Source organism: Balaenoptera borealis, assembly GCF_965194805.1.
Source record: "Balaenoptera borealis genome assembly, chromosome: 11".
In the NCBI taxonomy this organism is placed as follows: domain Eukaryota; kingdom Metazoa; phylum Chordata; class Mammalia; order Artiodactyla; family Balaenopteridae; genus Balaenoptera; species Balaenoptera borealis.
The window spans coordinates 50,541,266-50,561,458 of record NC_138868.1 but is presented as its reverse complement, the minus strand read 5'-3'; the positions used below and the strand labels follow the sequence as shown (position 1 = coordinate 50,561,458).

Below are 20,193 nucleotides of genomic sequence, written 5' to 3'. Positions count from 1 at the left end.
GCTGGCCCCAGACTGACATGGGGACAGAATCCTCCTGGGGCCAGGATCCATTGGCTTGTCTCATTGCCTCTATTTTCTTTCTTCCCCTACCCTTTTCTCTCCTGTTGCCTTCTGTTTTCCTTTCTCTTCTTGCCTTCCTTCTTCTTGTGCAGCCTAAGCTGTGCTAGGAGGAGGGGGAACCAGCCACAGAATAGCATTTCTCATTTCTCCAGCCTCTATCCCTGCTCTTTTTAAGCTGAGGACCTCATCTTTGCAGGCTGAGAAGATAAAAAAGAAGAGAAACACACTCTTTGGCACCTTCCACGTGGCCCACAGCTCTTCCCTGGATGATGTGGATCACAAAATCTTAACAGCTAAGTAAGTAGCACCTGTTGCCCAGCTCTGGCGATGTCCTCAGAGTTTGAGGTTGTCCAGGGCCTCCAGCCCTAACTCTGCTTCTTCACTGGTAGAGGTACAGCTCTGGTCTCCTGCCCCAGCCCCTGGCTATTTCCCACCTTGCTCTTAAGTTTATGATTTAATTGTGTTTCTTATTTACACATATCCCCCCAACTTGTTCCTCTGAGAAGAAACCTCATTTCTATTGGGGCTCACACCCAGCCCATGCCTGCCATTTTCTTTCATCCCTCTTCAGGCAAGCTCTGAGCGAGGTGACGGCAGCACTGCGGGAGCGCCTGCACCGCTGGCAACAGATTGAGATCCTCTGTGGCTTCCAGATTGTCAATAATCCTGGCATCCACTCACTGGTGGCTGCCCTCAACATAGATCCCAGCTGGATGGGTAGTACACGCCCCAACCCTGCCCACTTCATCATGACTGACGACGTGGATGACATGGATGAGGAGATGGTGTCACCCTTGTCCATGCAGTGTAGGTGACCTCTTGGGTGGGGATGAGGGAAGGAGCCTTTGATGTGCAGATTGAGAAGTTGGCCTCTGCCGTGCTTAAGCAACATATGGGGCAGAAACCAAGATGGTTTAACTCATGACCTTGGTTAGTAAAGCACAATCCGCATCAAGATACCCCTTTATAGTTGTCCTTTTGGTGGTTTTCCCTTGCTATATGTTCTGTTTGCCCTATGGGTCTGTTGTGTTAAGTGTGTCTCCCTTCACTCTTTGTGTTTTTTTTAATCCCTTTATTCTCTTTTTCCCCCCCTCCTATCTATCTTTATAAAAATAATCTCCTTTAGTGGTTCATAATATAAAAATGGCATTCATTTTGACTACTTATTGCTTTAATTTGTTTTAATTTTATATTCCTTACTTTTAATCGCTAAAGTAGTTGAATGGAATGATGTCTCTTTCTTTTTGTTTTTTCGTGTGAGGCCCCAGGAAGCAATAGTCCCTTACAGTGAAAGAGCCCTAAATCCTCCAAGCCAGAAAGACATTCTTGTCCAGGAGGGATCTCCTGCACAAGCATGTCTGTCTTTCCACCTGAACTCTCGGCCATCCCCACCCTCTGTCCTGGGTCTTCCCTCTTCCTTTTCTCCCCTGCGAGGGGTAAGAGCTGAGTAGAGCAGAATTGAAGGAGACAGCACTCTGTGGGAATTCTTCAGTGAAGGAAGGGACATACCCCTTACTGACCCTGTTGAATTTTTCTCTGGATCAGAGGCTATTTTAGATAAATAGAATAGACTTTTATGGAAAAGCTCTTGTGCTGGGCCCATATCCCATGAGTGCAGAGGGGATGGCAGAAAGCTGGGCTGGGTTAGGGGCTCACTTTCAGAAAGTCAGATTCTTTAATCAGGCTGGATTCCAGCTCTAGACAGGATTTATTTGTAAGTTTCTTCAACGATAGTTTGCCTCTGGGCAAGCCTCTTCTTTCCCTGGGCTGTTAACTTGGCAGGGCTTTAGTCAAAGGCCCAGCAAGGTTAAGATCACTAACAGGTAGAGCTTGATCTTGACGTATTGATCTAAAGGCTCCCATGTTCTCCGGGTTGGGAGGGACCTTCATTAGCTCTGAGCCACCCACCCCTTGCCCCCTGGCCCTTCCCTTATCCCATTGAGGGGCAGGGTGAAGCCCTCTGTAAATCAGATTCTCTTCTCCTTTTGGCCTGGCTGTTGGACCCTAGATGCTGCCTGGCTGATGGGGCGTAGGTTCAGTGACCGCTCTCTCTGCTCAACATCCGCCGGCTCGGATGATCAGTCCCTCTGGAAATACCCGGGTTTGAGGAGCCCCTTTGGGGCTTTTGTTTTTCCAACTTTTGGGACTAAACCAACACTCCTATCCCACGGGCCCCTTCTCCTGCCTGCGTCACTCCCCTGCCTGCTCCTGCTATTCCCTCACCACAGTCCCTACTAACTTCAGGGAAGGGTTCGGAGGTGAGAAGAATCAGCCTGCTCAGCTGAGGGCTTGAGAGAGAACAGCCATGGTGATGGAAGGCTTAGGCTTCTCCTTTCAGCCCAGCTAGACAGATGTCCTGGTGGCCCTTCAGCTAGCTGGGCTGAGATGAAAGAGGGAAGGAAAGATCCTCTTCCTCTTTTCTCTTTCTGTTTTCCCCTTCTGTCTCTCTTTCCCCGTCCCTATTCCATGCTTCCTCTTCCCCTTAAGCCTCCCTTTCATGTCTCGAAAGCCACCAGCCATAGAAGCCCTGCCTCCCTAGCTCTCCATCACCATGGAACTGTGCTCTCTTCCTGGTGGCCCTTCCAATGCTTCTGCCACCTATGTAACTGTGTCCTTTCTCCCATCTTTAGGGAGAAGGCAAGGAGGCCCATATATCAGGGTAAAGGAGAAAAAAACAAAGGTGTGAATTCTGTTTTCAACTGGAGCTGGGAATGAGCCCAAGAGGGATGTTCTAGCACATCTCTAAGTTGTCTGGTACCCACATACCCCTTCTCTGGGCATGGTGGCCCTCATCTTCCAAGAGCCTGATTTGCAGCATTGATCCAAGAGCTGGTTCTTTGTTGTGTACATGCTTATTAGAAGAAATTTGGATAGTAAAAAGAGTAAATATGGGCATAAAAAGACACCTTTAATCCCATCATATTTGAGTACCTTCTCTTTCAGTCTTTTGTTTGTGAATTTTTAAATAATTTTTTTATGTGGTCAAGATAATGATAACCACTACCATTTACTGAGTGCCATGAACTGTGTCAGGTACTTTAAAAACATTATCTTGAAGCCTCATGACAACCCTGAAGGATTTTATAAATTAGGAATTAAAATAGGGAAGTAAGTTACTCAAGGTCACAGCTAGAAACAGAAAGGCCTTGTTTCAAATTCCTGTCTTGTGTATTCTATAGCTCAAGGTATTCCTTTTACATGAGATTTGGTATCCTTTTGTTTTCCCTGAGCATTTTAATAGATATTTTTCTATGTTTTAAAAATCTTCTCATAAGCAGCTTTTTTTATTTGGCTGTGCAACGTGGCTTGCAGAATCTCAGTTCCCCAACCAGGGATCGAACCCAGGCCCTGGCAGTGAAAGCACTGAGTCCTAACCACTGGACCACCAGGGAATTCCCATAAGCATCATTTTTAATAGCTGTGTAACCTTCCAGCAGTTGGATGTGTTATCATTTTCCTGTTGTTCCACCTTTATTTTTACTTTCATACAATTATTAATAATGATGTGATGAACATGTTTGTGTATAAATCCTTGTCTGAGTTGTGAATTATTTCCTGAGTTTGGCTTTCTAAAAAGGCTGGTTCTTAGTGCCCTCCCGGACCTTGTCCCAAACCCCTATCCTACCCCGTCCTGCCTGTGCCTTCCCACTAACTGCCTTACCGTCTCCCTTCATAGTAATGTTGGCCCTAGGTCTCCTTCCATTGGAATTGCCATTAAAACTGACCTGGGTACCTCATCTTCAACTTCCCCTTCCTTTTAGGACCCCTGGTGGGAGGTTTCGGGGAGGAGGTGCCCCATTCTCCAGACTGGCCACTGAAGGCCCAGAGTGGTCTCCAGTAAGCATTTCTCCATGGGCAAACCTGCTTCCCACCAGCCCAAAGTAGGCTGGCCCTTCCTCACACTTTCTTCACTCTCCTTGCAGCCCCCAGCTTGCAGAGCAGCAGCGTCCGGCAGCGCCTGATGGAACCACAGCATGGCCTGGGATCTCAGAGGTTGGTAGAGGGCGAGGCTGGCCACTTCTTGACAAGCCGGGTCTCTCTGCGGCGAATGCGCAGCCTTTCATCTGGACAGTCTTTCAGTTCTGAAGGCCTCGGGACCAGCGCTCCATCTGCCTCTGCTTCTTCCTGCTCCTCTACCACCACCACCACTGCCACCACCTCCAGCACCATCACCACCACCACCACCGTCCACATCCACCCTGTTTATTACCACCACAGCACTTCCTATTTCCTCCAGATGAAGCCCTACCTTGACCCACCCCCTTCTTACAGCACCGCTGTGATGCCTTGGCATTCAGAGAGCTTGGGGTACCAGCTGTCTCTCTTCTCTTTCCTTTCTCCCTTCCTTGCCTCTCTGCTGCCTTTACCTTGGCCTTTGCCTGCTGGCTGCTGCTTGGTCAGCTGCGGGGGGTGTGCGGTGGGGCACCTTCTCCTTGTCCTATCCTTTCCCAGCCTGCGACTCCTCCTTAAGGTCAGCCTAACTCCCTAAGCCTTTCTTCCCTTCTCTGTTTGGGGTTTGCTGACTCTAAAAATGAGTAACAACCCCCCTCCCTCACGGTCCTATAGCACCTTGGCCTAAACTTTCACATCTGTTATCTCAATGGAGCCCTCACTTCCTTCACTCCCTCAGCGAACATTTATTGATACCTACTCTGCCAGGCTCTGCTGGGCATGGGGATTCGTAGATGATAAGATACAATCCCAGCCATCAAGAATTGCAGTCTGGTCTGGGAGAGGTACATAAATGATTCTGGAACAGTTTGATAAGTGCTAAGGGGGTGTTGAAGAAGGAATGGCTAACAGTGTGAACCTGGGTGGAATGCTTCACAAGAGAGATGACATTTGTGCTGGCACCCTGTGTGCAGGCAAAGGAGAAAGTGTATTCTAGGCAGAGGAAACACATGCACAGGCATAGAATTTCAAGAGAATCTGATCTATGTGTGGTTAGAACATTGGCTATGTGTTGGTGGGAAGGGGTAGTAGATGAGGCTAGAATGATGAGGGGTTCTGAAAGGCCACGGGCTTTGGCCATTACCCTTCAGGAGACGGAGAACTGCAAAGGGGTTTTTAGAAGAAAGTGAATTGGTCATATTTGCATTTTAGAAATAACATTTTAGTGGCCTGTATAAAGGAAAGAATGGGGAGACTACAGGAATTTGGAAGTCATTGCAGTAGGCCATCAAGGGAGGTAACAAGGTCTTGGTATAGAAACGAGAGGATTAATTTGGTAACTGGCTTTGAGGGGTGGAGGAGAGGAAGGAGTGTAGGGTGATGCCCAGGTTTCTAGCTTGGGTGACTGAATGGATGTAGTACCCTTCGTGGAATTACTCTTCAGAAGGGGGGAAACAGATTTAGGGGTTTTGGACAGCGAGGTTTATAGGTCGGGCCGGCGTTAAAACACTCACGTCTGAGAAGGAAGTTAAGGTTCTGAAGGGTTAAGTAATTTTTCCCAGGCCCCAAAGCTAATTAGGAGCAGAACACAGACTAGGACTTGGCTTTCCATTCCAGGACACTCTGTTGGATATTTTTGTCCTTTCACAAGGTCTCAGTAAGTGAACTGTATAAGAACTGGTGAAAGGCTTTCTCCCACAGCCTGGGCTGGCAGCTGCAGGGACTTTCCCTGCTAATAGCTCAAGGTGATAGGCTAGGGTCAGAGATAGTAGCCTTGACCTCGCCTGAACAAGCTTAGAGGACCCTCAGGAAGTCCCTCTCCTCTGGAAGGACCGCTCATCTCTGAAGCTGTGACCATGGCTCAATCCTGGCCTCTGGGTTGCAGCCGGCTTACCCTGTTGCTTCCTTTTGGTCCTGCCTCACCCTGGATACCAATCTCTCTAGCTCTGCCCCTCAAACCTCTGGATAATTATCCTTGAAGGCTGTTCCTTTCTCTTTCACAAAAGGACAGCCTTTACTAGAAGCAGAGCTGCTCATCTTCATCCTCATCCTCATTTTCATCCAAAAGCCTAGGCAGGGAGACTGCCCTTCCCAATACAGATGGAGAGGACCGAAGTGGGTTGGGGGCACTAGAGGATGCTGTGAATCTCACGCTCCAAGGCCCAGGCTGAGGGCAGCGGGGAGGGAGGGTGGGAAGTACGTGCGTCTGCCTGGCCTGTTCACTACTGAATTTTCTTTTGCACCATGCATCAGAGGATCATCTCTAAAGGCAAACAGGCTCTCTAGTAAGGTTAGTAGCTTGGGGTGGGAGCCCAAGGCAGCCCAGCCTTTGGGGAGGGACACCCCTGACCTGAATTGTCTCAAAGATTCAGGGAGGGAAGGTGAGCTTGCCTCAATGGGCCTTTCCCCTCCTATATCCACCCAGGCTTCCTCCCAGGTTCTTTTCTTGCTTTGGAAGTCTCAGCTTTCGTTGATGATGGAGGCACAGAGGGATGGGAATCATGACCAAATGGGGCAGTGGGCCAGGAGGAGTGAGTCTGGGTAGACCCCAACCTCTTGACCTCTCGTCTTTCCTTGGCATTAGAAAGGTAGGCTCCTAGGATCCTCACCTCCTCAGCCTAGAGGGCCCCTCATCCCGGTGTGGCTGCTCCCCAGAATTTCCTTGGCACCATGCTCAGTGGTTCACATCTGTGTGGAAAAGGCAGGATACGGAGAGGATCATCTTGGGACTTAGAGAAACAAGGACACATTTAGACAGAAGCAAGGACACCATCAGAAATATGAAAGCAAATATGAGACAGTTCATAAACACTAGAGTAGGTGGCTGAAACAGTATTTGGAATGGGAGTTGGAGCTGGGATTGTTCTCTGCTGTCCCCTGTCTTCAGGAAGGTACTGGCCCACAGCATGGCTGCTTAAGTTAATTGTTTCCTGCTGAGAATTAAACCTATAATAACTATTAGCCAACCTCCTGCTTTTGCCTGTTTTTGGAGCCTGGTGCCCTCCCTAATTTTTCCACCCACAGCCTCCTTCTTTCCGGGTCCTGCTGGGCTCTCCTCTCCCACTCATGACCCTTTCCCTTTGGTTTCCTGACTTGGATGTTTAAACATTTCCCTTAGCCCTCTCCTCTGCCTCTGCCATGGGTTCTCAGGCCTCTGGGAAAGGAGGAGGAGGATTAAGGGATTGTCAGGGGACTCCCATATCTACCCTTTTGTCTATAGAGGCAGGAGGTGTGGCGTCCAGAATTAGTTCATGGTCTTCTTAGGAACAGCCAGCCCCTTAACGGGTCTCGACTATCCTGGGCTGCCTCTGTGTGTGCATGTCCAGTGTGCAGTGTCGTGTCCCCGTAGCTCAGCCTTGCAAAGAAGCCTCTTGTGACTGGCCCACGGAAGGGTCTTCCTGCTTGACTGGCCTCATCATCTTCATTCCCACAATACTTTCTACATTTTCAAGTGCTTTGCCAACATATTTGGGCCTCCAAACAGTCTTGCAAGATAATTGAATTGGTGTTATCTTCATTTGGCCAAAATTGAGGACCAGCAAGGTTAGATGACTTGTCCAAGGTCACACAGCAAGCCTCAGGCAGAGATGGAAATTGAATTAGACCTTAGGACTTCCAGCGTGCAGCTCTTCTGAACCACTGCTCCTTAAAGGCCAATGTCCTGTCTTTCTACGCCTCCCTACATTCTCCCTGTCTGCAGAGCTCTGAAAAAGACCCCAGCCTTCCTGCTGTCAGCCAGCTTTGGTTTGAACTCTGAAACACTTCTCTGTGACCTCCTTTGAATCCTGACAGAGGGTTGGAAGAGGCAGCATCTTGGCCTTTTGGGGTGGGTGAGGGATTGTTTGCAAGGCTGTTCTAACATTTTTCTCCCCAGGCTGGGTCAGGCTACTTATTGCATGTGCCCTGTTCCTTGGGGCCTGGCCCAGACTGGATGTGTCCCAGGGTGTGACAGGAATAAGTGGGGGAGGAAGGCATGGAAAATGGTGACTCAGAGAAATATATGGGTTCTGTGTTAGCTTAGGGTTCAGTCCTAAGAAATCTAGCCAGCTATGGAAGCAGAGATTTTATTGAGGAGGATGCCTGTGGCATTGAAGCCAGTGGTTGCACCGGTTTAGGGCCTGGCCATTCATCAGGGGTGGGGCGCAGGCCTTAGAAAGCCCTTTGCCAGAAAGATAATGGTATAATGACATTTGTCTTTGCTTCTTGTCTGTCTCTTCTCTCTCCATCACTTTTCCCTCTTTCTTTTTTTCTCTCCCCTTGGTCCTCCTTATTTCTACCTGCTTCTCCTTTTGCTTTTCCTTCCTCCCCAATTTTACTCTTTTCTCCTTATCTCTTCTCCAATCTATCCTTATTCCCTATTCCTTCCTTCTCTCTTATCCCGTGCTTATGGCCTGCTCAACTTCCCTCTGTTTCTCATTCTTCCCTCTTTCCCACCTGCTATTCACCCTATTTTCTCTCTCCTGCCCCTCTCTCCATCTCCATTTTCCTACCCTGCCATTGTCTTCTCTCTTGGTCCCTCTCTCCTCTTCAAATTCCCCCCTGCCCCCCATCCTCTATGTGTCCCTTTCTTCCTCTCTGACCTGTCTTACAGGGATTTGACCCATTCCGATTCGGAGTCCTCCCTACACATGAGTGACCGCCAGCGTCTGGTCCTCAAGCCTCCTCAGATGGTCCGTGCTGCAGATGAGGCTCTCAGTGCCATGACTTCCAACGGCAGCCACCGGCTGATTGAGGGGGTCCATCCCGTCTCTCTGGTGGAGAAACTGCCTGACAGCCCTGCCCTGGCCAAGAAGGCACTGCTGGCACTGAACCACGGGCTGGACAAGGCCCACAGCCTGATGGAGCTGAGCTCCCCAGCCCCACCTAGTGGTTCTCCACATTTGGATTCTTCCCGTTCTCACAGCCCCAGTTCCCCAGACCCAGACACGCCGTCTCCAGCTGGGGACAGCCGAGCCCTGCAGGCTAGCCGAAATACACGTATTCCCCACCTGGCCGGCAAGAAGGCCGTGGCTGAGGAGGATAATGGCTCCATTGGTGAGGAGACAGACTCCAGCCCAGGCCGGAAGAAGTTTCCCCTCAAAATCTTTAAGAAGCCTCTTAAGAAGTAGGCAGGATGAGGGTGGCAGTTGTGGGACAGCTTGTCCTTACCTGGTCTTCTGCCTCCCCTTCCCTCCCTTCCAAGATATCTGGCCCCCAGCATGGGGCATGGGAGGGGCTGGCCCTGGGGCCTGGGCACTGTACATACTTGCCCCCCGTATCCTTGGGTCCTTCAACATTATTTATTAACTGACCACCATGGCCTGCCTGCCCTGCCTCCCTCCCACCCGTGGGCTGCTGCTGTCACTCCTCTCCACTTCAGTGCATGTCTTAGTTGCTGTCCCCTCAGCTCCCGGTCCGCCTCTGGGCTCCAGCTTCTGTCTCTGCTGTCCCAGTTTTGAGGTTTGGTTTCTTGTTTCTGTCTGTCTCCTGCTTCCGGGCTCCTCCCTCCCACCACTCCCCAACTTCCCCTAGCAGCTAGGGGGGACGAGAGGGGGAGTAACTTCTGACAGCTGTGCCTCAGATCTCTTCCACCCCGCCGACGATGGTTCTGTTTGCCCCACACTGGGGCCTAGGACCTAATATTTGCGGTTTGTTCTCTGGGAGTGTGGTGGGCCAGAGGGAACCTCGGCCTGGGGCTCACTGAGGCCTCCAGGGGTCCATGGGGGAGCGAAACCAATTCCTAGAGAACAAGCCACTAGAGTTCTGAAAAGAGGCTAGGCTAGGGGGTGGATCGGAAGAGACTTCTCCTAGTTGGAGGATGAGTGGAAGCCAGAGATGTGGGCTACAAGGCAGTCACCTTTTCTCTCACCCACACCTGCTTCTCTCTTATCCCCGCTCCCCCACCCTGCAGGAGGGTTTGTCTATAAGAGGTGCTGCCCAAATGCTCCCCAAGCGTCATTACTCCTGAGGCTCAGGACAGTGGGCTCCCGTGGCCGTGGGAGCCTCAGCTATGATACAGGGCTCTAATGGGGCCCTGGAGCTGTTGGGCAGGATGTTGTCACATTTGAACCAAAAGACAGTTTAAAGTTGAAAAATGAAATCTCCTGAATTTCCCAAGTGCCTGCACCGCATACTTGCCCTGTCAGACCCCATTTTCATGTTACTGCATAGCCTGGGCCAGAGGCTCACGAAGGACACAGCCGGTTTAGGGAAGAGGGTGGCTAAGGAAGATGGTGTAGGTCAAGGTGGCTGTGTGACCACTCCCCCGCCCTTCCCACCCTCTAGACAACTCTCTCCCTTCCCTGTTTTTGCAATGGCTGTAAAGGTATTTTCCCTCTGCCCCACTCCCTGCCGTGTCTTTACTCTGGGATCCTATTTTGGGCCTGGGGTGGGGCCACCTGGGGCTGGTCTTGGGAGGGTGCTAGGCTGCAGACTGCCTTGTACCCCCTGGACACCCTCACATGGGTTTTTCTGTGTTATTTCATAAGACTCTTTGAAGTCCAATAAAGCATGTAGGAGATTTTAACCTCTGCTGGCTTTGACTGACTCTCCTTGTGTTCTCTGTGCTCTTTGTGGCATAGCAGACAGGATGAAGAGACGTTTCTCCGCTGCCAAGGGAAATTGAAACTCTCATACACATTCCCAAAAGCTCTCTGGGTAGGGTTACCAGATGAAATACAGGATGCAGTACTTGAATATTAGACAAACAAATTTTTAGTATAATTACGTCCCATGAAATATTGGGGATACATTTTTATTAGCTAAATCTGGCAACCCTATCTCTAGGCCATCTGACCCTATCTATCGTATGGCTTCACTTATCACCTGTGACTGTGAGAATTACAGGCATAACTCATTTTATTGCACTTCGCGAGTATTGCGTTTTTTACAGATTGAAGGTTTGTGGCAAGCAAGTCTTATCAGTGCCATTTTTCTAACAGCATTTGCTTATTTCACGTCTCTGTGTCACATTTGGTAGTTCTTGCAATATTTCAAACCCTCCACCAGCCAAAAGATTACCACTTGCTGAAGGCTCAGATGGTGGTTAACATTTTTTAGCAACAAAGTTTTTTTTATTAAGGTATGTACATTTTTTTAATAGACATAATGCTATTGCACACTTAATAGACTACAGTATAGTGTAAATATAACTTTTATATGCACCGGGAAACCAAAAAATTTGTGTGACTTGCTTTATTGTGATACTCGCTATATTGCAGTTGTCTGGAACCAATATCTTTGAGGTATTTCTGTACTTCACAGGAACCTTGGAACCACCTTGAGTGCAGTAAGGAACCAGTGAAAGGTTTTAGGGAGGGGATGCCACGTGAGATATCATAAAAATCAGTCTGCCTAGCCCAAATCAGAAGCTTCTACACCAGCCTTGTAAAGTCATGTCTCACCTATTCTGACTCCCCACATTCGGTAACCAAGTCCTGTCCATTCTACCTCCACGAGCCACATCCACTGGATAATTCTAAAAGCAAATGGATCATAGCCCTGCCCTGCTCAAAACTCTGCCAGGGCTCGTTCCCATTTCCGTCAAGATAAACTCCAAAGGCCCTTGGCCTAGCAAGGCTCTCTTCCAACCTGAGTGCGAGATTTCAGGCCGCCCTAAGGGCCCTGGGGCTCCCAGCCTCCGGCTGCGGATCTCAGGCTAGAGCTCAGCTCTGACGGCAGTCTTAGGTTATCATCATGTAACAGTTTTCAAGACAAGAAAAAGCGGACGGTTGGGGTTTTACTCTTTCAAAAGTACTCGAACCGCCCTGACTTCTGCGGGGCCTGCCGGCGAGACAGGCGGGGCTCCGCCTGGCGGGCTCTGCGCGCTACGTCCGGCCGCGGGGCCCCAAATTGGGCTTTGCCCACACCCAACATGGCGGCCGGAGAGCGGCGCTCACGCCGGCGCGCCCATACCCAACACGGCCGTGGGAGAGGCGCCGTCTCCTGGGCCCTGCCCACACTCAACATGGCGGCTGCGGGGCAAGGTCAACCCTCTGCTACGCTAGGCCTGCCCACCGGCCTCGGCGCTGGCAGCTTCGCGTAACATCCCGCGAGCTTTGTCGCGCCGCTTTTGCGTTGCGGCTGGCGGGAGCGGGAAGAGGATTCAGATTGCCTTCCTCTGCTCAGTGGAGGGAAAGTGCACTCTGGCCCTAAATCCAGGCCCTGCACCCGAGTAACCCCTCAAGCCTGACCCTCCGCACTCTGCCGCCTTCTCGATTCCGCCGGCGCCTCAGAGCTGCAGCCGCGTCTCGCATCCCTCGGCGCCTCAGCCACTAGCTGCGATGCACGTTATCAAGCGAGGTGAGAGGCCGGGGAGGAGGCCGTGGGTGAGGTACGCGGGCTGCCGCCGCCCTAGCAGTTAGCCGCGCCCGCCCGCCTCCGCCGCTTCCCGCGCTGCCGGCGGCAGCTTCCCGCCCTGTCACCCGCTCGGCCTCCTGCCCTTTCGTTTGTCTGTCCCCAACCCGCCTCTGGCCTTTAGTCTGCGCCCCTTGGCTCTGCCATGCGGCCGCATTTCTAAAGAGTAACACCTTCCCTTTAGCGAATAGTAGCTGTGCGCGCGGGAAGAGGATTCAGATTGCCTTGCTCTGCTCAGTGGAGGGAAAGTGCACTCTGGCCCTAACTCCAGGTCCTGCACCCGACTAACCCCTCGAGCCTGACCCTTCGCGCTCTGCCACCTTCTCGATCCCGCCGGCGCCTCAGAGCTGCAGCCGCGTCTCACATCCCTCGGCGCCTCAGCCACTAGCTGCGATGCACGTTATCAAACGAGGTGAGAGGCCGGGGAGGAGGCCGTGGGTGAGGTACGCGGGCTGCCGCCGCTCTAGCAGTTAGCCGCGCCCGCCCGCCTCCGCCGCTTCCCGCGCTGCCGGCGGCAGCTTCCCGCCCTGTCACCTGCTCGGCCTCCTGCCCTTTCGTCTGTCTGTCCCCAGCCCCCCTCTGGCCTTTAGTCTGCGCCCCTTGGCTCTGCCATGCGGCCGCATTTCTAAAGAGTTAACACCTTCCCTTTAGCGAATAGCAGCTGTGCGCGCACAGCTCTTTGCAGGCGGTACTTGATTCCTCACCGGGAGCCCCTGAGGTAGGGGTTATTGGGTCCGCTTCGCGGGTGAAGATACTGAAGCGCAGAGAGAGGTGCGGAGACTGCCCGGTCACCCGGTTAGATGCTGGTGAGGCCAGGCTTCGAACCCATAGCGAACAACAGAGTTTTATTTGAAAGGCTTGGTCACCTGCCCTAGGCGCGGGGGGAGCTAGTAAAGCAGGGGCTCTGCACCCTACACGGGCACCTACCAGCTTCCTGATCTCTTCTGTGGGGTGAAAAACGTCAGGCTCAGATACAGACATCTCCGCGGAGTTTGTCCTTCGTAAGAGATGTGTTGCCGTTTGCCCCAGGAGTGGTCCCAGAGGAGTTTGGGATCGGGACTGGCTGGCCTTACCCTTGATGGGAAGAGATACGGAATTAGAGTAGGGTGGCCAAGACATCTTCTGGCAGGGTGGGGGACCGCGAAGAGCCAGGGACTTGTGTTCTTCCTCAACACTTATTTCCCGTTAGGCTTGCTGAGTACCTTCCTTTGTGTCAGTCCTTTGCTTCATTCTGTGAAATTAATTATAAGAGGAGACAGACTCCGGAAAAGGTTTAATCAGGTTGGAAAAACAAGAGCAAAACATACTCTTAACAGAGAACCATATGGGACAGGTACGAACACGTTTTGAGTCGACTCTACTTGCCTCTGTTGAAGCAAAGAAGTTATTTCAAAATTGCAGGCACTTTGTAAACACTGACTGACTGATTGTTTTGTCCACTAGGCTGTGAGTGTTTCAGAGATGGGGACTTTATGCCCACACTTAGCACAGGACCTGCCATGAATAGATGCTCATTCATGAGTGGATGAGAATAATTATTTTAAAATGTAGGATATGATGAGTGTTGTGAGTAGGCAGGTAGTTGATTTGGTTGTAACTAGGTGGCGTACAGCTGAGAGATGGAGAGGTGGACAGTGGTGGCCCTTCCTGTCATTAGTATCTTTAGAACATCATTCTCTGAATTTCCCTGGTCTCCCATTTTAGCTGATGAGACCAAAGACCAAAATACGTAGTGCACTTTTATTGGTCCATACCTGTGAGTGAGAGAGGAGCGTTCAGTTTTTTAGACCTTTAGAAAAAGATATGTAAGTATGAGGAGCCCTTATGATAAATCTGTAACAGATGAATTGAAAACTTGTGGACATAGATCTCTGGAGTGGGTAACACCTCTGTGTTGCATTTTTAACCTTTTGGGTCCACTTTCAAATACTGTGGTTTAAAAAGTACTATCTACAACAAACTAAAGGGCAGGTCTTATTTTTTTTCTCATTCCTTAAGAGAACATAATGTGATCCAGATGGTTTGCTGCTAGACTCTGCCAGGCTTGTTTTTTCTTTTCTTTTTTTAAAAATTTTTATTAGTTATCTATTTTATACGTATTAATGTATATACGTCAGTCCCAGTCTCCCAATTCACACCTCCCCCCCCGCCCCCCAGCACTTTCCTCCCTTGGTGTCCATACGTTTATTCCCTATATCTGTGTCTCTATTTCTGCCTTGCAAACTGGTTCATCTGTAAAGTCTTGTTAATATACAACGTTGTACTTAGATTTGTTTCTTTATTTTATTTTTGATCTTTAATTTGCTTAGGGTATCCCCCCCCCCCCCCCATTTTTGGCATGATAGTATAGTAGCAGACTAACTCATGTAGGTTTTGTTAATCTTAATGTAATTATTCAGGAGGTCAACTAGCAGTCTACCTAAAGTATTACTGAATGTGCTAATATCTTGCTAAGCACCATGAGGGAAATAATAGAGGGAGAAGACATCTCCATCTTCCATGATCTTAGGGCTGTTAGGGATGCAGGAATAATCCATATGAAAATTGTTAGATAACAGAAGGGAATAGTAGATGAGTTTTTCTCATCTGCTGTCTTGGGCTATTTTTCTTGGTGGGACAGTATCGTATTGCTCAAGGCGATTAAGGTTAAAAAAAAAAGTTGAGAACCAATGGAACAAATGCAGTGTAGCTGAGTTGTAAAGTGTGCTTTGGAATTTAGTATAGTGTTTTCAAAACTTTGCATTTTACATCATGACTGAGTACACACACATGTATATGTAAGTATTTACATAAAGCTGAAACAAAAGTTTGCAAAATAATACCTTTTAAAGCATCTGTTTGCACTCTGATAATCTCTTCTATTCCATATCCTTTGTCTATCCCTCCCTCTCTTCTCCCTTCGTCCCTCCCATCCTTTCTAATTCCCTTCACAGCCCACTGTGTTACAATATTTTACAGATCTGTGTGGATACTGTGCTGGGCACTGAGGTTACCGTGGTGAGTAGGCAGACATAGTTCTTGTTTTCAAAGATCTTTACAATCAATTGAGAAAGATAGACAAGAACAATAATATAATAACATATGTTCAATATTCTAATAGGTAAAGTATAGGCTATAGAAGCCCATTCATTCAATTATTCAGAAGGTATTTACAGTCATTCCTCAGTATCCACCGGCATTTGGTTCCAGGACCTGCTGTGGATACCAAAATCCGTGTATGCTCAAGTCCCATAGTAGTCCCTCGGCCTCTGTGGGTTTTGCATCTGTGAATTCCAGTTCCCCATCCAGGGCTCCAACCAACTGTGGATCGTAAATTGTACATGATCCACGGTTGGTTGAATCTGTTCATGTGGAACCCATGGATACAGAGGGCTGACTATATTCAGCACCTCTTTATGCCAGGAACTGTTTTAGGTACTGGGAATTCAGCAGTGAACAAAACAAGCTAAATCCCTTTTCTCATTGGAGTTTACATTCTGCAGTGAGTGACAGTAGTTAAGTGTATATAAGAAACAAGTAAACATGTAAGAACCAGTTAATTCCAGATAGTGGTTAGTGAGATGATGGTAGTAAAACAGGGTAATGTGATGAAGATGAATAAGAAAGTAATCTTGGTTTGTATCCTCAGGGAGGGAGCTGACATTTGAGCTGAGCCCTGAATAATACTAAGAGCCAGCTATGTGAAGATCCGTGGGCTGAACGTTGCAGGTAGAGGGAATAGAAAGTTCATATCTTGTAAAAGAGACACATCCTTGGTCTTACAGTATTAGCAAAGTCTTCCTGAAGAGAGAGGAATTAAAAAAGACAGTTTACACCCAAGAGGAGATCAGACAATTAGTGTTCTAGAGGATTTCACAGGAGGAAGAGGTCAATGTGGGTTACAGTTGTTGGGGCAGGTTTCATGGATGTGGTGAGAGTTGAGTAGTGAGTAGGAGTTAGACGTATGGAAAGGTGGAAGAGGGACTTGTAGGCAGAGTAAGGTATAAACAGTGATATGGATGTGGGAATGGGAGGCCCTGTTGGGACTTCGGCTATTTCACAAGGAACAGTAGAGGAGATGTGGTACCAAATTAAGGAAGGCCTTGTTTGAGAGGATAATAATGTAAGCAGGGATTAGAATGATATGATAAAATCAACATGTGGGTTGAAAAAAAATGACCAAGAGGAATGATAGGCTAGAGAACAGTGGATCATTGGTCCTTTAGCCCCTTAGTGTGCCTCCACTTTCCAGTGTGAATTAAGACAATTGCCATCGTACTTTCTGTCAGTTTCCTGATTAATTTGGCAGCTGCAGATTCTCAGTTTGCTAATATTGCCTTGCGGTCACCTGTCTGCCTAATCAGCTGGTAGAGCATTGAGGGCTCAGTCCCAGTGTAGGCCAGCTAATTAACTGTATTCCAGAGTTAAACACTGCATATGTGAGTCTGGTTAGAAAAGGAGATCACATTGGTGATCAGAAAGAGAAGGGCTATCTTAGTTAATATATCAGTGTTTAAGAAAAACTAACTTGTTCTATTGATGATGGGTTACTAGTGGTATCTTATTGTTTATTTATTCTTCATCAAACATTTGAGAAAGTCCTTGGGCCAGCCAGGACTTTTTGTTAGGAAGAGCAAAGAGCAATAGGATCTAAGTCCAAAACCATAAAAGGACTAACTAGATGAGGTCCATATGTATATGCTTCCATATCTCCAAAACAAAAACTAAGAGGTTGCCTCTGGAAGATTGTTTTGAGTTACAAATAGAAAGAAGTACTTCTTTACATGGTGTGAAGTAAATTCAAAATCATTAATTACTCTAGGAGAGTATGTAAGCCAAATTTATCATGAAGATGTTAGAATGGAGACAGGTTTATAAATCATTTAGCATTCAATAAATATTTGAGTACCTACTATGTGGTAGGCCTTGGTCTTTGGTCTGGGCAGTGGGGAATACATTGGTACATAAAACGTGACAAAATCTTTTTCGTTTTGGAAATTGTATTCTAGTGGATGGGGAGAGCCACACAATAAACAAATACGTAAGTAAAATATAGAGTATGTCAGATGACCATAAGTGCTATAGAGAAAAATAAAGCATAGAAGGAGGATAAAGAGGAGCAAGGCTGTGTTTGGGGCATTGCAGTTTAAAATAGAATGATCCGGGAAAGCCTTATTGAGAAGGTGACATTGAGCAAAGACCTAAAAGAGGTATAGATAGCAAGGAGCCAGGGTTGCCAGGGTATGGTAAGTGAGGAAGGTGGGAGAGTAGGAGATGAAGTTGGGGAAGGGGGCACACAAGGCAGGTTGTGTAAGATTCTGTGGACTGTTGTAATGATTTTGACTTGATTCTGAAGGAGATGATAAACCTCTATTGGGCGGCAGTGGGTAGTGATATGATTTTGACTTAAGTTCTAAAGAATAATTCTGCCTGTCATTTGGACAAGGTGGGGTAGGGAAATTTATTGCAAGAATCCATCTGATGTATAATGTAAGGGAAGACTCAGTATAGAATCCCTACTTTTTGAAGATGAAAAAATAATCTCTCTGAACTGTTGGGGGTCTGAATCTTTTATCTATGAAATAGCATTTTGTGTTGGCCAATTTAAAAAGTTTACATGCTGATTACATTTGATTCTTTGACATTGCTATCTTAATAAGTGTTAACATGAATTTATGGTTTGATTCTTTAGATGGCCGCCAAGAGCGAGTTATGTTTGACAAAATTACATCTCGAATCCAGAAGCTTTGTTATGGACTCAATATGGACTTTGTTGATCCTGTAAGTAAATAGGCTTTATATCTTGGGTTCCTTGCTTCATGTGCTTCTTTTTACTTGTCTCTTATCTCTGGCCCTTCACTCACTTGCTCTGTATTTTGGTTTGGCCTTGGATATAAAATGTGAATTTATTGCTTAAAACTTTTTTTTTCCTGGGAATTCCCTAGCGGTCCAGTGGTTAGGACATGGTGCTTTCACTGCCACGGCCTGGGTTTGATCCCTGGTCGGGGAACTAATTCCCGCAAGCCGTGTGGCGTGGCAAAAAAAATAAAACAAACAGACAAAAAAAACAAAACAAAACTTTTTTTCTAAATCTTGGTCTGTGCTGTGAGTTCTGACTTTTCAGAGAACTATAAAAGTGAGCAAAGAGGAAAACTTGACATTAACATTTCATATTAGAGACTTCTTTGAGTAAATTATTTTATACATAAGTGGAAAAAACTTGTTTTGGAATTGTGGTCATTTGGGTAGAAACTGGTTGGAAATTTGCTTTTTTGTTATCTATGTAGAAAGACTACATTAAAGTAATATAAAGTAATATAAAAGTAATATAAAATAGATTTCATGGCCAGCATTTAAATTAAGGAGAGCCAGCTGTTCATAAGCAAGTTGCTGTGCTTTTCTCTTTCTATAACTCCTCTACTCTAGACCCTCAGCATCCCTTATCTAGACTGCTATCTGTAGTGGTCTCTGAAGTGTTCTCCTGGTCTTCCTCTCATCTTGCCGTCTTCAAATACATCTTCCACATGGCTTTCAAAATGATCTTACTAAGCGGAGTCTCTAAGAACCTTCTTTTTTTTAAACCCATACTGCCCCATCCTTATTTAGGTATTTTATCTGTACTACTCTAGCACTTGTGCTGGCCTCATAGCATTAACCACCTAGTATAGAAATAAATTATATGTCTCTGTCCTCCCCTAGAATTGCTGGGGGGGCCTGTATCTTGTTCTTGTGATATCCACAATGCTTAACACATATATAATTAGATGCTCGATAAATATTGAATTGACCAAAATGGTCAAAAGAAAATAATTTTATACAGCTTTAAAATATGCCTATTATAAATTCCCTTTTACATTTAGAAATCTAGACAATAATTAGAATAGTAGAATATTAGAGTTGGAACGAACCTGAGAGATCATCTTATTTCATCTTCCTTGTTTTATAGCTAAGGAAGGCCCAAAGTGAAGGGGAGTGACTTGTTCAAGTGAGTGGGAGTGTAGGAAGAAGAACCTAGGTATCTTGACTCGTAGATGTTCTGTTGCCTCATGCACACATTTCAGAGTGCAGGTGTGCTAGAGCTGACTCGAGCTTTCTAGGGTAGATTTAGTTGAAAAAGTCGATGTGTCTTTAGATCTGGCATGGTTATTAGCACACAGACGTTATTTTATTCTGAGTTCTGATTACTTGCCATTTAGCACCAGAAATCATTTAGAAGACTTCACTACTCTTTTACTGAACATGACTTAATTGTTGGATCTGAGAAGAAAGTGATCAGGAGCAACTTGAGCTTAGGTCTGAAATTTAATTGGAATAGATTTTAAACTAGTAATTACACACTTTTTTTTGAGGGGGCATGCTTTCGTCAACTGGGAAATGGCATTCATTTTCTGTTGGATTAATCTGGTTTTTTTTTTCGGCTGCATGGCTTGTGGGATCTTAGTTCCCCAACCAGGGATTGAACCCGTGGCCCCTGCAGTGGAAGCTTGGAGACACAGCCACCGAATCACTGGGGAATTTCCTAATCTATTTTTTTTTTAAAGATTCAGTAAACACATACATACATACAACTTAGAATTTGTCTTTCTTGACTTATGCATTGTGTGTTTTATTTATCTATCTATTTATTTATTTTTTAACATCTTTATTGGAGTATAATTGCTTTACAATGGTGTGTTTGTTTCTGCTTTATAACAAAGTGAATCAGCTATACATATACATATATCCCCATATCTCTTCCCTCTTGCGTCTCCCTCCCTCCCACCCTCCCTATCCCACCCCTCTAGGTGGTCACAAAGCACCAAGCTGATCTCCCTGTGCTATGGGCTGCTTCCCACTAGTTATTGACTTTACATTTGGTAGTGTATATATGTCCATGCCACTCTCACTTTGTCCCAGCTTACCCTTCCCCCTCCCCATGTCCTCAAGTCC

General features: G+C 47.2%; 2 protein-coding genes across 16 annotated transcripts in view; both read left to right on the top strand.

The window, feature by feature from the left end:
• Positions 1-10,456, top strand: part of STIM1 (stromal interaction molecule 1) — a 199,567-nt gene extending 189,111 nt beyond the window's left edge. The window contains exons 9-15 of one of the 10 annotated variants that reach the window (XR_014231220.1): positions 257-357; positions 632-867; positions 2,069-2,161; positions 3,984-4,053; positions 6,205-6,241; positions 7,652-7,777; positions 8,543-8,661. Coding sequence is in view for 9 of the 10 variants with exons in the window: in XM_082340307.1 (XP_082196433.1) it covers positions 257-357; positions 632-867; positions 2,069-2,161; positions 3,984-4,368; positions 8,543-9,059 (1,332 nt within the window). In the remaining variant the exon portion in view is untranslated. Of the gene's footprint in view, positions 1-256; positions 358-631; positions 868-2,068; positions 2,162-2,690; positions 2,741-3,983; positions 4,369-6,204; positions 6,242-6,376; positions 7,778-8,542 lie in introns of those variants that run through there. The other 9 variants (XM_082340313.1, XM_082340312.1, XM_082340307.1 and 6 more) reach the window with 9 other exon arrangements.
• A 1,407-nt stretch (positions 10,457-11,863) lies between these two features.
• Positions 11,864-20,193, top strand: part of RRM1 (ribonucleotide reductase catalytic subunit M1) — a 42,185-nt gene continuing 33,855 nt past the window's right edge. The window contains exons 1-3 of one of the 6 annotated variants that reach the window (XM_082340321.1): positions 11,864-12,231; positions 12,470-12,697; positions 17,957-18,045. In XM_082340321.1, coding sequence (XP_082196447.1) covers positions 12,679-12,697; positions 17,957-18,045 — 108 coding nt within the window. In that variant the 5' untranslated portion in view covers positions 11,864-12,231; positions 12,470-12,678. Of the gene's footprint in view, positions 12,232-12,469; positions 12,698-15,937; positions 15,994-17,956; positions 18,046-20,193 lie in introns of those variants that run through there. The other 5 variants (XM_082340323.1, XM_082340325.1, XM_082340320.1 and 2 more) reach the window with 5 other exon arrangements.